The sequence below is a fragment of the Actinia tenebrosa genome, unplaced genomic scaffold (genome assembly GCF_029948245.1).
Source record: "Actinia tenebrosa isolate PJP-AT-01 unplaced genomic scaffold, QUT_ActTen_1.0 PGA_scaffold5__44_contigs__length_20552954, whole genome shotgun sequence".
NCBI classification, from domain to species: domain Eukaryota; kingdom Metazoa; phylum Cnidaria; class Anthozoa; order Actiniaria; family Actiniidae; genus Actinia; species Actinia tenebrosa.
Genome location: NW_028292582.1, coordinates 19467342 through 19483055, shown reverse-complemented (window position 1 = coordinate 19483055; position 15714 = coordinate 19467342). Strand labels below are relative to the sequence as shown.

Sequence of the window (15714 nt, the reverse complement as noted above, 5' to 3'; positions counted from 1 at the left end):
GTTGTAATTTGCTCCAAAAGTATTTCTTAAAATTTTAAAAATAAATAGCCGACAATCTTCTTGGACGACCAATTTGAAGATATCTACAAACCGTTTGGTTAATAATTAATAAAGAGTTTGTTTAATTAGGCGAATTAATTTTTTTTTACCAAATCAGATCTGTTTCTCATTGGAAGTGACATGTCAGGAATCTGTCACTCCAGTTGGCCAAACACCATCTCATCTTACGTTGATTTACGCCGTTTATTGACTCGTATTGACTCGCTGATGGCCCTCAATGTTGTCCCACGGCAATGTTTTGAAGGGAAAGAGCATGCAGAATAAGTAGAAGCTCATCGAAATACAGAGAATGAGAACAGAGTCTGTCAAAATCATGTCTTCTGTGGCGGGTAATTCAGAGCAAGACAAGCCGTCTTCATCAACTTCGTCTTCAAATGACTGTCTACCGCCGAGTGTTGTTCAAGTTTCACGTGAGGAGCTTCGAAAATTCTTAAAATGCAAGCGCGTGGGGAACTATCTTCTTGGCAAAACAATTGGTGAAGGTTCTTTTGCCAAAGTCAAGCAAGGATTCCACGTTTTGACAGGAGAAAAGGTTAGTAAGTCATCACTAAAGATTTACATAGTTTCAATCTTAAACAACTTTACTGTAATACTAAGAATCCGAATTATATAACCCGCTTCGGATAATTCTGCGTCTCAAACCTTTGAATTTATTTATCATCAAAAACAGTTTCAAAGCCAAAATCACTGGCAGTTTGTTTAATAAAGATTGCATAAATTATTACGATGAATAATCTTTTTACTCCAAGTCTATTTATAAGAGTAATTTGATAACTCAACTCAATGGTAGTTTACTCAAATCCTTACATGACTCAATGAAAGGATGTACATAAAACCAACTCTAGCATCTCTAAAATACAATTGTCAGTGACAGAATTCACAAAGATGTTGCTTTGCCGACAAGTGTGTTTAAAAAGCTTTGACTTCTTTAATTGTTTGTTTGGGTTGCTTGGAGCAAAAACATTTAACTCGCTCGCGTGTGTAATCATTTCTCCACAGTAAATTGAAACTATAGTTCTATGTTATATAATAATAAGCCAGATCCCTAGATATTCATTTTCCACACAGATTAACTCAAAAGACTTTAAATCCGTAAATTCAATTGATGCAATCGTCAAATAAATGTAGCTGTTGTTGTGTAAGTTAATGAGTTATCCTAATTAATTTTCTATTCTCTTTGTCGAAAAACGTTCTGAATTACACTTATACAATCCATTGTATCCTATGAAATACAAAATCTTACTTATCCCACGACATTTTAGAATTTTTTTTTATAAAAAGACGTCCATAGAGAACGGTTATCATAAGTATTACAAACACGAGTGTCTTTTTTGTACATCAACAAAACAAGGTCACAAAGTTGAAGTATGCTTGTCATTCACCGTGGAATTTCAATAACTCAAGTAATAAACTATTTATTTGGAAGGAAAAAAATATTCTCAAGAATTTATAAGCCAGTTCATCCTAAGTTTTATTTATTCAAAATCGGCTGATATTTCCCCTGAAGGACTGGTATGTTATTTTCTAAACGGGGGATTACACTTCGTGTCTTTTGGGATTTATTAGATCAATTTTGAGTAAGAAAGTAAAGAGCCTTCATTGTGGAAGGATTAGTTTTTCTCATGACATTAGATATGACAAATTAAGATTGTTTTTTTTTTTTTACCTGATTGCTTTAAGGTTATGCTTTTCTTGGTGAGCTCTCGCCGTGACTTTGCATTGTTTTTCCATCCATAATTTATCGATATTATATATCTCATTTGCTTCTGAGTTTAAAACATTTCATTCGGACTTCTGTCTGGATTTTTCTGTCGTCACAGCTTTGCCAGCCTACGCAAAACGACCATTAGGCCGGTGAGTCGTTCGGTCTAGTAAAAAATGGCCACTTTGGAGAGTTTTTGATCAATAATCTTATGAGAAAGATTCGACGTGAGACTTTATACGATGGTCAGTCAAGAAAGAGGTAGTAAGGTAAGAGGTGGTTAGCCAAGAATGGCTCACAAATATAGAGAACAAAATACAACTGTTGATGGGGTACTTTCAAAAAGTCACAAAATTAGATGTGGCGTACCTCAAGGGTCAATCTTAGGGCCTTTGTTATTCATAATCTATATTAATGATCTTTCAGCTTGTGATCTGAATTCTAATATCCGCATGTATGCATATGATACTAGCCTAACCTTGGTAAATGCAAATGAGTCAGTTCTTGAACAACAAATGAATGATGACCTGAATGAAATTCAATAGTTTAAATGTGGCAAAAACGAAATAGATGATAATGACTAGCCAAAATAAAGCCAAAAACCTTAGTTACCCTTTTCTGATCAAAGTACATATAACAAACCTCACAAAAGAGAAGTGTGCTACAAATACTTGGGTCCAGAAATTGAACAGTCATTAACTTGGAAAGATCAAAGTGAACAAATTTCTAAGAAGGTGTCTGGAGGAATAGGTGCGCTAAGAAGAGCTAGACATCTTGTCCCCCATGAAACACTTATTACAATGTATAAATCACTCATACTGCCATACTTTGATTACGGCAGTCCAGTATGGGGTAACTTTGGAAAAGGTTTGTCTGACTCTCTGCAAATCCTCCAGAACAGAGCAGCAAGAAATATACCGAAATAAGGACAAAAAAAACATTCAAAGAACAACAACAAAACAAAACGAATCAAGACAAAAGAAGACAAAAACAAAAACAAACCAAAATAAACCAAAAAAATTTTTTTTTCTTAATAACTCCCTTTCTTTAAATGTAAATATATATGTGAGGGACCAAGTTATTGGCACATGCTGTAGTGGATTCCCAGCCATTATGCATGTATTTATTGTATATAACTTGTCCGTGTGTGTTGTATATGCGTGGGTGTTTAAATGGCAAAGCTAAATAAATAGATAAATAAATAAGAGTTGTCACCTTTTTAAGTTACGACAAAAGATCTAGTGAGCCATTAATTGAGCTTAAGTGGGAGGTAAGTGTGGATCCGCATACATGTACTACTTTGACAATGTGATGCCACAAAATTTATCGTCAATAAGAGGACAAATACATAAAAAACTGATGTCTATTTGTTTTTTACAATAACAAAAACGACAAAAACTAGCTCATTTTTAGTGATCAAAACAACCAACGGAAAGAGCGCGCGCTCGTTGACGACAGCTTTATCTGTCTGTCCTCTTATTGATGATAAAAAATAACCAATCAGCGCGCGAGAACTTTGTAAGTGATTGTAAAAAGAGGTTTTGCACCACCACGTGACGGCAGCCATGTTAGATTGGCCGGTACAATACAGTCGTTGTACATGAGAAAGAATTCAATTCCCCAGAGCAAAGGGATTTTATTGCTATGCCATCTAACCACAGGAAGCCCAAGCAATATTATAAGATGGGCACGTGATGGTGCAAAACCTCTATACCCATACTTCCTAACCTGACTTCATAACCTTGTATCCCATGGCTTTGCGAAAGGTGTAACTGCGAATCGTTGCTTCGTAACAGCACTTACTAAGAGGTCGCTGTGGTAGGTAACAGGTAGTGACAGCGTAATATATTACAAGTCGTGAAGCATAATATGAATTAATGCACTGGAATTTGTGGTATGAGATTGTCTCGTGTTGTCTTGTCGATATTCGAGGCACTTTTTTACAGACTTCATAATAGTATTTCTTTCCGGGTTTGGGTCAGCTCTGGTTTAGGAGTTGCGTCTGTAGTACAACCAAGGTTGCACAGGAGTGTGTGTGGAGGGGAGAGGGGAAGGTTGGCTTCGCGTTTCAAGCATCGATATCATCTAAAATTCGTGCGTCAAATATATTAAAACGTATGAAAGGCGAATTAATGGCTATACATTTTGCCCTATTAACGTGTCACGCAATTATTTTAGCCCGAGTCACTCGTCACGCGTAACCCCGTGACAACCTTCACAACATGATTTGGCCTTGGGGTGAAATCTGAAGAATGATAAAACTTGTGTGTTGTGCGATGCCTGGATAAAGAGATGTATGATCATGATCATGTTAGGAAAAAACTGAAATGCCCTTTGGCTAGACTGCCATGATGTCTGGAGGAACTTGATTCTTGAATTTTATTACTGCTTTCTAAATTAATCTACTCATTTATCCATCCATCCATCCATCCATCCATCCATCCATCCGTCCGTCCGTCCGTCCGTCCGTCCGTCCGTCCACCCATCCATCCATCCATCCATCCACCCACCCACCCACCCATCCATCCATCCATCCATCCATTCAACCATCCATCCATCCATCCATCCATCCATCCATCTATCCATCCATCCATCCATTCGTCCGTCCGTCCGTCCGTCCGTCCGTCCGTCCGTGCATCCATCCATCCATCCATTCGTCCGTCCGTCCATGCATCCATCCATCAAACCTACATCAAAGAAAGAAACGATACCATCCAAAGTGACTGTCATGGTTTTATTTTTGGAACGATGTAGAGTGTTAACAGTTGCCCCCTTAACACCCTGTATCGTTCGAGTGCTAGATTTTTCTATTTTCTCAAAATAGTTCCAAAATGATAAACTTGAGTCTTGAACCAGCCCAGTATCCCCAAGCAAATACCATACCGATATGCTTATATTTGTACCTACCAGAACCATCAGACGAGTACATTAATGAGTAGTTATGACGTCCTCGTATTTGGGTCTGACCAGAGCGACTTATTTTCACTCATAGCATGCCTCGCCAAGTGTCAATGATGTCTTGACAAGAACGATTATAATCCTTTGCCACGAACATATATGCTGTAGAGATAACTTTTTGTGATGCTTTACCAAGTATTTCGAAGCTATTTGCTTTCATAGAATTGCTTATTTGAAGTTTTCGCGATGGTACTTCTATAAGGTCCACACGTAGGGTTGATTCCTCGTTGACATTCGTGAAAAAGAATTAGGAATTTTCTCGTCTTCTGCAACGACGACATTATCCGTAATGTTAGTCACCTCATTGACCCTCAGGGCATCATTCAGAACTTCGTTTTAATTTTAGCAATTTGTTTTTAGAATTGTAATTAAGGAACGTTAATGATCATACCCATAACCTTAGACTTGCTTCAAGGCGATCTCTCTAAGACTCACAAAGTTCGCTGTGAAAAAACAAGCGAGCGTCGAAGTCCAGCGCGTGTGATCATGGTTGGGCTGCCTGTGTTTTATTACGCGAGCGCGAACTACACGAAGACGAAGGACTTTGCCAGGGTCTCAGTACTATAGTCTGAATGGCAGCAAAAAATCAACTTGTATTCCTTATATCAGAAAGAGGATATAAATTCCAACTGATTTTTAGTTAAAAAAGACCAATTTGCAAAGTAAAAAGAAAATGTCAAATTTTGCTCCAAGGTTGGAATAAGTGGGTCTATGCACCTTCGTTATATTTCAGTCAAAAACCCAGCTACTGCCGTTGCTACTGCTGCCACGATTGTTGTTTTCATTTCTTGCTGTTGATGTCGTTGTTGCTACTGTTTTTGTTGCTACTTTTTTTGCTGCTTCTGGTGTTTCTGTTTCTGCTGTTGCTGCTGTTGTTGTTGCTACTGTTGCTGTTGCTGTTGTGCATGTTACTGCTGTTCATGCTTTTGCTGTTGTTCTTATTGCTATTGTTTTTGATAAAATTAAATAACTTCTCTTGCCTTTCCTTTTCTAATGAGGGATGCATGGGATTGAACATTTTGCTTATATTTTTACTCATTTTTGTTACTTAAGGTTGCAATCAAAATCATCGACAAGAAACAAGCCATGGAAGATCGCTATGTATCAAAGAACATGAGACGGGAAGCTAAGATCCTTCAAATGGTTCGACATCAAAACGTTATACAGTTACTTGAAGTAGTGGAAACAGAAAATAGGTTAGACTTTTTTTACAGTGCGAATCGAAAAACCGTGGGAACCTAGAAAAATTTAAAGGATATTCAATAGCCAATCAGAAGCGTTATTGTCATCTTTCCGTTATCTTGTGGTTAGTCAATTCTGATTGGCCAAAGAAGAATAGAACATTCCTAGAATATTTCTAGGTGCCCATGATTTTTCGATTCGCACTGTAATAATAAATTTTTATTTTATTTATTTATTTATTTATTTATTTATTTATTTATTTATTTTTATATGCTGTAATTTCATTTTACTGTGCGGACGCACTAACCGGGACCAATTACGAATAAAACTGACCAATCAAATAACAGTAAACTAGACAGAAATTGAACTGATAACAGCGTTAGCCAATCAGATTATCACGTTCTCACGCTCTTATTATATCGATGTGCTATCTGATTGGCTGGTTAAAAATATTGAACTAAATGTCGCAATATGATTGGTTAATGATAATAGTTTTTCAAAGTGGTCCCGGTTGGAGCATCCGCACAGAGTTTGTCTTTTAGACTTTAACATTTACAATATGCCTACATATTATACAATATGAAGAGGAATATGAATATGAATGCTGTGAATAAATCTAACAATTTTTTTTGCTGTGGTATATTGTTTTACAATAATAAATTGGCAATATTGCAGAAAAAGTGTAAAATAGGTTAGTCTGCTTGCTTCTAAATACGATATACTATTGTTAATACTACGAAATCTCGAGAAAGTTGACATTTTTTCAACACCTACCTCGAAAATCCCCTTCATGCTGAAGTTAAAGTTGAACTCACCAGAAATGACGTCTTTTCACTATTGGGCACCACTTCCGCCGGAAATGAAGAGTGGACCCACCGGAAATGACGTCTTTTACTAAGCAAGACATCTGCCTCCCTTTCGGTTTTTGCTGAAGTGGGAATTTTGCACAGCAGGAATAAGGTTTTGCTTCCAGATTAATAGGAGTTTATAAGGAATCTGGTTACCATTCCCTTTTCCCGCTGTGTTCCCATTTGCACCGGAAATGCAGTCCTACTGACCGGAAGTGACGTACTTTGTTCTATACAGGTATTATTTAGTATTTGAAGTAGCTAGTGGAGGTGACCTGATGGATTATATATGTTATCGTAAGAAACTTGGCGAAGTTGAAGTGCGCAAGTTTGTAAGACAGATCATTTCCGCTGTTCATTATTTACATCGAGGAGGCATAATACATAGGTAAGTTATGGTCTGAATATGGAGAAACTGGAGAACTGGGGCAGGAAAAGAAGGGACTGGGGAGGAATGGCAAGAGAATGATGAGGACTGGGGAGGAAAATGAGAATGAACAAATGATTAAAAATATTTTTTTTACAACCGTCACTCCCCTCCTCCCGTACAGTGTTCTTCAGTTGGGTTCCCTCCACACGCACTACCACTACATTCTATATTTACAACATACAACACTCACCTCACATGTTGATATTCACGGAAAGAGGAAATCAGATAAAACCCTCGTAGCAAGGGAGAGAACAACACATCAAACAAACTCAACTCACATATGATCCAGTCTGAGCCGGGGTTCGAATCCAGACCACAGCGGTGAGAGGTGAGCAGTAAACCACTACAGCACCCATGCCACCCAAATAAAAAAAAGAGGAAAATGAAAGAATCGAGCTGAGTGATGGCACTTTTATTGCCTTCAAAGTCTCGATCCCGCGACAATTTAAATACTCCATTTAACAGTTCCGTTCCAAGGCGAGGTTGGAGTTTTCGCGCATGTTAAAAAATATAGTTTTGCTATGCGCGGAAACTGCAGCCTCACTTTCGAACTATTATTCGTGGTCACTCGAACAGAACTGTAAAATGAAGTATTGTAGTAACTAGACAAAATTATGTTGTATATGAACTTTTTTTCAATCCCTTGTTCTTCGATTTCTTGAATTTAAAAACATGTATTCTTAATTTTTCATGGTAGAGACCTTAAAGTAGAAAATTTACTTTTAGATGAAGACTACAATATCAAGATTATAGGTAAACTATGAATATTATTCATCCTTATTGTGCTAATAGTTCATTTGCATAATAGCATCATTTACTATAGTTACCAGAACATCCCTTTCAAACTATTTTTTCTTTAAGAAGGGAATACAGACTTGAATAGGAAAGAAGATTCGCAAAGCATTATGGTAGTCGTAGTAAAATGACGACATCATGCGAACGGCCAATTAGCCTTTTCGATATTGAGAACAAAAACTGGCTCGATTTGGCATTGCAATGCATTATTGGAATGATTTAGGGGACATATTTGGAAGATTGCTTCCCATTCGTCACCTAAACAGTCCCACAATGCACTGCAATTCCAACTCGACCCAGTTTTTTCTGTAACCTCGGCTAATGGCTAATAACAACATTCGAATCTTTTGAATTTCCCGACAATTTTTCCTGCATATTTTTTGTTTTCTTTGGATTTTGGTTTAAGCAATACGGTATACGTACCACAGACGGGAGAAAGATCTTTTGAAATCTTTTGAATTTCCCGACAATTTTTCCTGCATATTTTTTGTTTTCTTCAGATTTTGGTCTAAGCAATACAGTATATGTACCACAGACAGGAGAAAGATCTACTACGAGGGAACATTGTAAGACTCAGTGTGGCTCCCCTGCTTATGCGGCCCCTGAGATTCTAGGACATCTAACATACGGTACCAAGGTTGACGTATGGAGTATGTAAGTCTAACTAGCGGTCAGCGGCATATCTTATTTATGCTAGCATTAACCCGCCATTAAAATAAAACATTTTGCTTATCTTGTGTAATAAAATATTTTGAAAATGGGGATGCATGGGACTAGCCAGAGGGTAGATATTAGCAATTGTAAAGGCATCTAGGATCGCTTCAAATTCTCACAGTGATTGCGAGGCCAGGAATTGAACCTTCCTCTACACCATTCTTTGATTCCATTTTCCATAGATTTCCGTGAGCCTTTGCGCATAACAATCCTTCCCCGACCTCCCTCGTACTCTTTTCTCAAGTCTGTTTTTTTTTTTCATTACAGAGGTGTTAATATGTACGCCATGTTGACCCCAGACCTCCCTCGTTCTCTTTTCTCAAGTCTGTTATTTTTTTATTACAGAGGTGTTAATATGTACGCCATGTTGACCCCAGACCTCCCTCGTACTCTTTTCTCAAGTCTGTTATTTTTTATTACAGAGGTGTTAATATGTACGCCATGTTGACTGGTAAACTACCCTACACTGCTGAACCCTTCAATATCATCACACTCTATAACAAGATGGTTAAGGGTGAAATGAACCCTATACCAGACCGACTGTCACCAGGTATGTTGCTATGGAAACTGATTGAGCTAAGCACAAATCTGAATTGGGATCACAGTTTGTAAGATATGTGTCCTAGTGCGCCATTCTACTTTGCTCCCATTTTAGACCAAGTGTCATTAAAATTTACTAGGTCTTTATGGTTGGCGTAGTGGTTTACCGCTCGCCTCTCACCACTGTGGTCCGGATTCGAGTCCGGATCAGACTGGATTATATTGAGTTTGTTTGACGTGTTGTTCTCTCCCTTGTCACGAGAGTTTTCTCCGGGATCTCCGGTTTCCTCCCTCCTTAAAAAGCAACATGTGAGTTGAGTTTTGTATGTTGTAAATATAGAATCAATGTAGTGGTAGAGTGTATGGAGGGAACCTAACGGAAGAGCCCCGTATGGGGAGTGATGACTGTAAAATATGAGTTTTCTTTTACCCTATCCTCCTTCAGGCTTCGGCGAGGCTCATGAACCGTTCCCTCACGGTAGCCATGTTGACTAGAACAATAGATTTTCCTCACATAGCCTCGCATTCAAGCGCTTTAGGATGAAATTACGCGTTTTCAAACATATTTTTTTATTCTCAAACATGGGAATAAACGGGTTCAACAGGGTGACCATTCGAGTAAGTTAAAATCAACTTTGTTTTCCCAGGTTGTAAAGATTTAATATTAAGATTCCTGACGTTCGAGCCTACTGAACGCATCTCCATCGAAGAAGCCTTGAACCACACATGGCTGAAGAAAGGCTACGAGAGTGACCCGCTCGTTCCCATGCCCTTCCCGAACTATCTGAAACCCGAGGAAATGAACAGAGACATCATTAGTCACATGACTAACAGAATGCAGTTCAAAGAACAGGATATCATAGATGGGGTTACGAACAATAGGTAAGTATGACGTCATGAATAATGAGTAAAAATGAAGAGATAACTAGCTAAAAACTAGTGTGAGCTGCGTTGGAGTTTCTAATGAAATTGCAATGATAAAAGGGTAAATTTTACACCGTGAAAATATGAAAAAACTTACTGACGTTTCGGACGTTAGTCTTTCGTCGGTGCAAAAGAGAATAAAACTGAATAACCAATACAAAGTAAGAGTTGATTACTGAACAGTACGCGTTCTGCCGGTTGTGGATTACCCGCCCGACTCAACCGGTTTCTTTGTTTTGCTTCTTTGTTTTCCTTTCCAATCACAAACTTCATTCTTCCGGAAGCCGTAGATTACCAATTAAAATTCTTTGTCGTTTTATCCAATCACGAACTATGTTCAAATGATGTAGTGATTAACAACCCAAGATAGGGTCGGTACCAGTCCCCATTGTCTCTTGCAAAAAATATATCAATGGAACTACGCTTTTAACCAATAGAGGTTTTGCACCATCACGTGACGGCAGCCATGTTAGATGGCAGGAACAATACAGTCGTTTTACATAAGAAAGGATTCAATTCCCAAGAGCAGAGGGATTTTATTGTTCGGCTATCTAACCACAGGCAGCCCAAGCTGTATTATGGGATGGGCACGTGATGGTGCAAAACCTCTTTTGGAAAAATGATTTTCTGTTATGAGTTGCCTAAAGCTTTGATGTGACTTTAATGCAATACGTTGCAATAGACCTATATCATAAATACCTCCCGGTGTAAATTGCCCATTTCAAACCAAGGGATTTTTTATATGATATGCTTTAGATAATTGTTCCTTGATTATCTTTCTGAAATGTATTTGTTCATAATATTCATGTGGATATGAAAACATTTGAAAGAAACATTTCTCCAGAGAACATCTTGTTAACATCACATGGTTCGAAATGGGCAATTTACATACAAAGGTAATTAGGTCTATTGACCTTCAAAACCGTGGAACTGGAAATCGCATTTCCGATCAAGAGCCTCAATTTTAAAATTTTAGAGGGGGAGGGGCGAGGGCATTACCTTGAACCCCTAGATTAGCCCTTCAACTCCAAACTATCTCTGCAGTCCCTGTGGAATAATACGGTAGTTCCTTTTTAGGTCAAACGCCGCGTCCTGTGTTTACCACCTCATAAACAAAAAACTACAGCGATACATCCATCAGCACCCAACACCGAAACTACCGCGCCGATTGATAAAAACCGACTCGACGGATGAACCCGATGCTGTGCCGAAGAAGCCACGAATGGAAGACACCGTTGGATTCGGGTACAGTAGTAGCAACAGGCTTCAAAAATTAAAAGCCGATTCAGCGCAGGAAGGGAGCTCTGCTGCTGGGTCGTCACAGTGTAGTCAGGGAATGCGTGGTCGCCTTGCTAGTGATAGGGATGGTAATGAATTGAAAGGTAAGTCCATTTTGAAAACCTGTGTTTATCGACCACCTGCGTTGTTTAAAACCTCTGTAGAACGACCAGTCGTAAGAATGCCGACCAATACTTATTACCTCACTTCATTGAAAATTGTAACTGGCATGAAGGGGGGGGGGGGGGAGGTTTAAAGGTTAGTACATTTTTTGAACCTGAGTTTATTGACCACCTGCGTTAATAAAAACTTTTGTAAAGCGACTGGCCTTGAATGCCGACCATGCACCCATAGTTATTATGACACCGCTTCCTTGAAAATTGTACTTTAATGAAGAGGGTGGGAGGTATGATTTGTGATGAGAAAAGAATGAATTGTTGAGGTCACTGGCATGGTTACTGGGGACGGCGACCCATAAAAGAAATTCAGACATACCTTTTGATACAGCTTCTAGAGGGTCCTGAAAGGGGAAGTCCTAATCCCATCTCCGAGCCTCATCTTGACCAAATCCCATTGTCACAGCCTATGTTTTTCCCATTCCCATTTTTTGTTTGTGTGTTTTTGGTTTGTTTTGTTTTTTGTTTGTTTGTTTGTTTGTTTGTTTTTGAATCCCTTTTCCAGTGCCTAAAATCCCTTTTTCCCAGCCCCCAAAAGGCAAATCCCAGCTCCCATTTTACCCCTTCAGGATCCTCCTTCAAATCTTTCCTCATTGACACACAGGATCCGCTGCGATGCCAGACGAGGCTGATGGTGCCTTAGCGACACCAAAAGAAGAAACAGTCCACAAATCAGGAGCTTTCAACCACATGGAATCTTTAGAAATCGCAGATGACGAGATCCCTGAACAAAAGGAATCAGAAGAGGGGCACAATGGCATGGCCATCATACGAGAGAGAAAAGACGAACCTACCGAGCCCGTGGGCCGGAAAATTTCCGAAACTTATAAAATGAGGTTGGCGAGGAAGCAGGCATCTGTTGAGGTGTTGGTGCAAGCTCCTTCTCAATCTTCTGAAAAACAACTAATGGAGAATAATGATAATAATGATGACCTAAACATTAGGGCCGAAACCTCGACGAAAGATGTAAGCAACAGCGAGTCAAGTACGATAAGCGACGACGTTTTCGTGAAGGAAAGTTTCAAAGAAGATGAAATAACCGTCGTAAGAGAAATGAATGTCAGAAAAGATTCAGGCACGAAGCCGGTGGTGCGGATTTCACCGATTAATACCAAGGTCATTGCCATCCCTCTTTCCCCCGCGCCCAAGCCTCTTGTACAACCACATCCAATAAAGGTTTGTGTAAAATATGTATAACGCATTTAGTACTGGATTAAACAGTCCCTTTCACAGTTCCCTGTGCCATCTTGAAAGGTGGGCGTGCCTTTGCATCGAAGCGAGACAAACGGTGAGCTTGTGCAATGATAGGGACATAGGAATAATAGTCCAAGGTGTTAAAAGAGTTCTCTATCATTGCAAGCTCACAATTCGTCTCGCTTCAATGCAAAGGCACGGCTACCTTTCAAGATGGAGCAGGGAACTGTGTTAAAGAGACTATTAATTTCTTTTCAGATATAATATCAACTAATTAAGCTGTTTTTCTGTCTTTTAATAGATTCCACTGGAGAGGAAGGGATCGCTTCCCTTGTCAGTTCCGCGGGAACGAACTCCCAGTAACCATGACAACAAGACTGACACGTCACCGTTTGCTTTTAGAGGAAGGCGAGGTTCTCTTCCCATTAGAACGTACCCCGTAACACGTGACCCTAGCCCTATAAGAAAACCAATAGAACCACCTGAGCCAATCAAACCCAAGATATCAGATCCTAGTGGTCCTACCTACGGGCTTGTTTGTCAGGTGACTAGTGTAGAGCAGAAAGAAAAGGGTCCTGAAAAGGAAGACCCTGAGTCTGCGCAGTTGATGGTTCGTAGTACGCTAAGTCCTTTGTCGGTACATTGTAGTCCCAAACCGACGCGGCGGTATTCGACTCCAGTCAGCCCTATGAAGGACTTTTATAAGGAAGTACTAGGATTTGATTCTGCGAAGGATAATACTCCGATAAAGACCAGAGATGACAGTAGTGTAGGTACAACAAAGATGGGAGATATATATGATGGTGGTGAAGTGGTTGTAGCAAACAAAGGTGATGTTAGTAAGGATGATGTGGTAAGCAAAGGTAATGATGGTGACAAATCTCAAGCTAGTGACGCAGTCGAATCAAGTTTGTCGAGTTTGAGACCGTTCGCTTCTCCGTCAAGGAATCGACGTTATTCTACTTCGTCAACTTCGAGTGACGATTCAAAAAGAACCACAGCACCACGTGCTCGCATATCCTTACCCTTCACCCCTCGCGAGCCTCTTCTTCCTAACCTTAGCCTCAAGCTGCATACCAAGCACCCACCGATCGAACCGCTTAACCTCCCTCCTCCGTCCATGTCACCAAGGAAACTGAGTCTAGATAGCTGCAAGGCAGGAAGAGATAAGGATCGGAGCCATCGCTCACGAAGACGAAATACGGTCATGGAAACTTCGCGTCAACACGCTCTGGCGGATACCGAAGTGAGTAAGTCGACACGTGAACCATGCGATGGAAAGGAATCACGTGATCAAGATGACCGCAAGGAGTCACGTGATCGTTTGTATCGAAAGGGTTCCAAGGACAGAAGGGAGTTCGGTGACCAATTGGAATCGAGGGAGGCACGCGCGGCACGTGTAAGAAAAACAATAGACTTCGATTCCAGAATATCGGTTGAAAAAGTCATGAATGACTCGCAGACCAAGAACACAGGTGCACGTGACTCTTCTAGTGAATCACGTGACGCAAGGATTTCGCGTGATGTACGAGAATCGCCCGACATACGAAAAAGTGAACCTTTCAGAGTGCCTGTGATGGACTCCCGGAATGCAAAACCGAGCCACGCTCGGATAAAAACTCGGAGACAGACGACAGAGCTCGACACCAGATCGTCTCGTAAGACAAGGGGGACTGCGACTCATGTCGATGTACCAAAATCACGTGATCACAGAAGCTACAGTGACACACGTGATCCGGCAATAAAACGAATCATCAGTGAAGCACTTGGCGAGTCATTCGGAGATACAACCAAACCACGTGACCGAAGAAAGGCCGAATCTCGTGTGCCTGAGTCTAGGTCGTCGAGAACCATTAAAGATCGACGTTCAAGTATGCCAGTGATGATTACGGCTCGAGTCAGACACGGAAAAGATACAAAGGAGAATGGAAACGATAGTGGAGTTAAACTCAGCGATTCTTCTTCAAAAAACGAGGACGTGGAGGATAGTCCGCTGACACAAAGGATGCGGGATTCAAGTTTAACCAATCAGGAGAAAGCTAAAGATACAGCCAATCAGGAGGGAGGGGAATACGTCACGAAAAGGGTTGTTGTCAAGGAAAGACAAAGATGTGAACCAAGAGAGATAGATTTCAATGAAAATACTCGCGTTGCTATAGAAACTAGTTCTGATAAGGATTTCATTCATTCTGGGAGCAGTCGACGTTCAAGAGATCGACAAAGAAGACATACGGTAACTCTTCCCAGAACTCAGCCCGAAGCTTCGCCACCTGTTGTCACTTCCACCAAATACACCGTGTTGAGCTCACCCAAAATATATCGAAAGTCAGAGGTTTAGTAGATTTTATAGAATGTAGTCTAAAATATTCAACCAATAAGAGCTTAGCAGCCTTTTTATGACAGAAAGGAATATTTTTACACAAAAATGTTTTATGATAGAAAATTGAATTCCATCCCTGCGGATATATAACTTGAACGCATTCAAGAAATATGTGTATTGTATTTTATACGTTTAAGATTTATGCTTTTAAAGTATTTTCAATACCGAAAACCGACTTTGATTGATAGCAGTTTTAATCACGTGGCATTATGTGGACAAAATCTCCATCATAACCAGTCCTTCTCGTTCTTCGTGGTCGAGAGAATCTGGATACTAGAACAAATAAACTTTACGTAGCTTTAGAAATTATGAATGAAAAATTAATGAAGATAGTTAAATGTTAAATTAAATATTCTGAATATTTTATTTGTTTATATTTATAAAAAAATCTGAAATAACAATCCAGTGAAAATTAAAAAAACTTTGTTAACTTTCATAAAATATGTTGCTTGTAATTTTAAAATAATAATAATGATAACGAAAGAACATCGCAAATTAAAACATAATAACTTTTAAAAGATGAGTCAGTTTAT

The 15714-nt window shown here is 39.5% G+C and overlaps 1 protein-coding gene across 1 annotated transcript; it reads left to right on the top strand.

Moving 5' to 3' along the window:
• The first annotated feature begins 195 nt into the window (after window positions 1-195).
• On the top strand, window positions 196-15653 carry LOC116298994 (uncharacterized). The gene is made up of 10 exons (XM_031707597.2): window positions 196-592; window positions 5774-5916; window positions 6989-7138; window positions 7878-7933; window positions 8476-8629; window positions 9112-9239; window positions 9877-10111; window positions 11231-11535; window positions 12212-12783; window positions 13103-15653. Exons 1-10 carry the CDS (start codon window positions 350-352, stop codon window positions 15137-15139), a joined length of 4023 nt encoding a protein of 1340 aa, XP_031563457.2. The 5' UTR covers window positions 196-349; the 3' UTR covers window positions 15140-15653.
• Window positions 15654-15714: the final 61 nt, after the last annotated feature.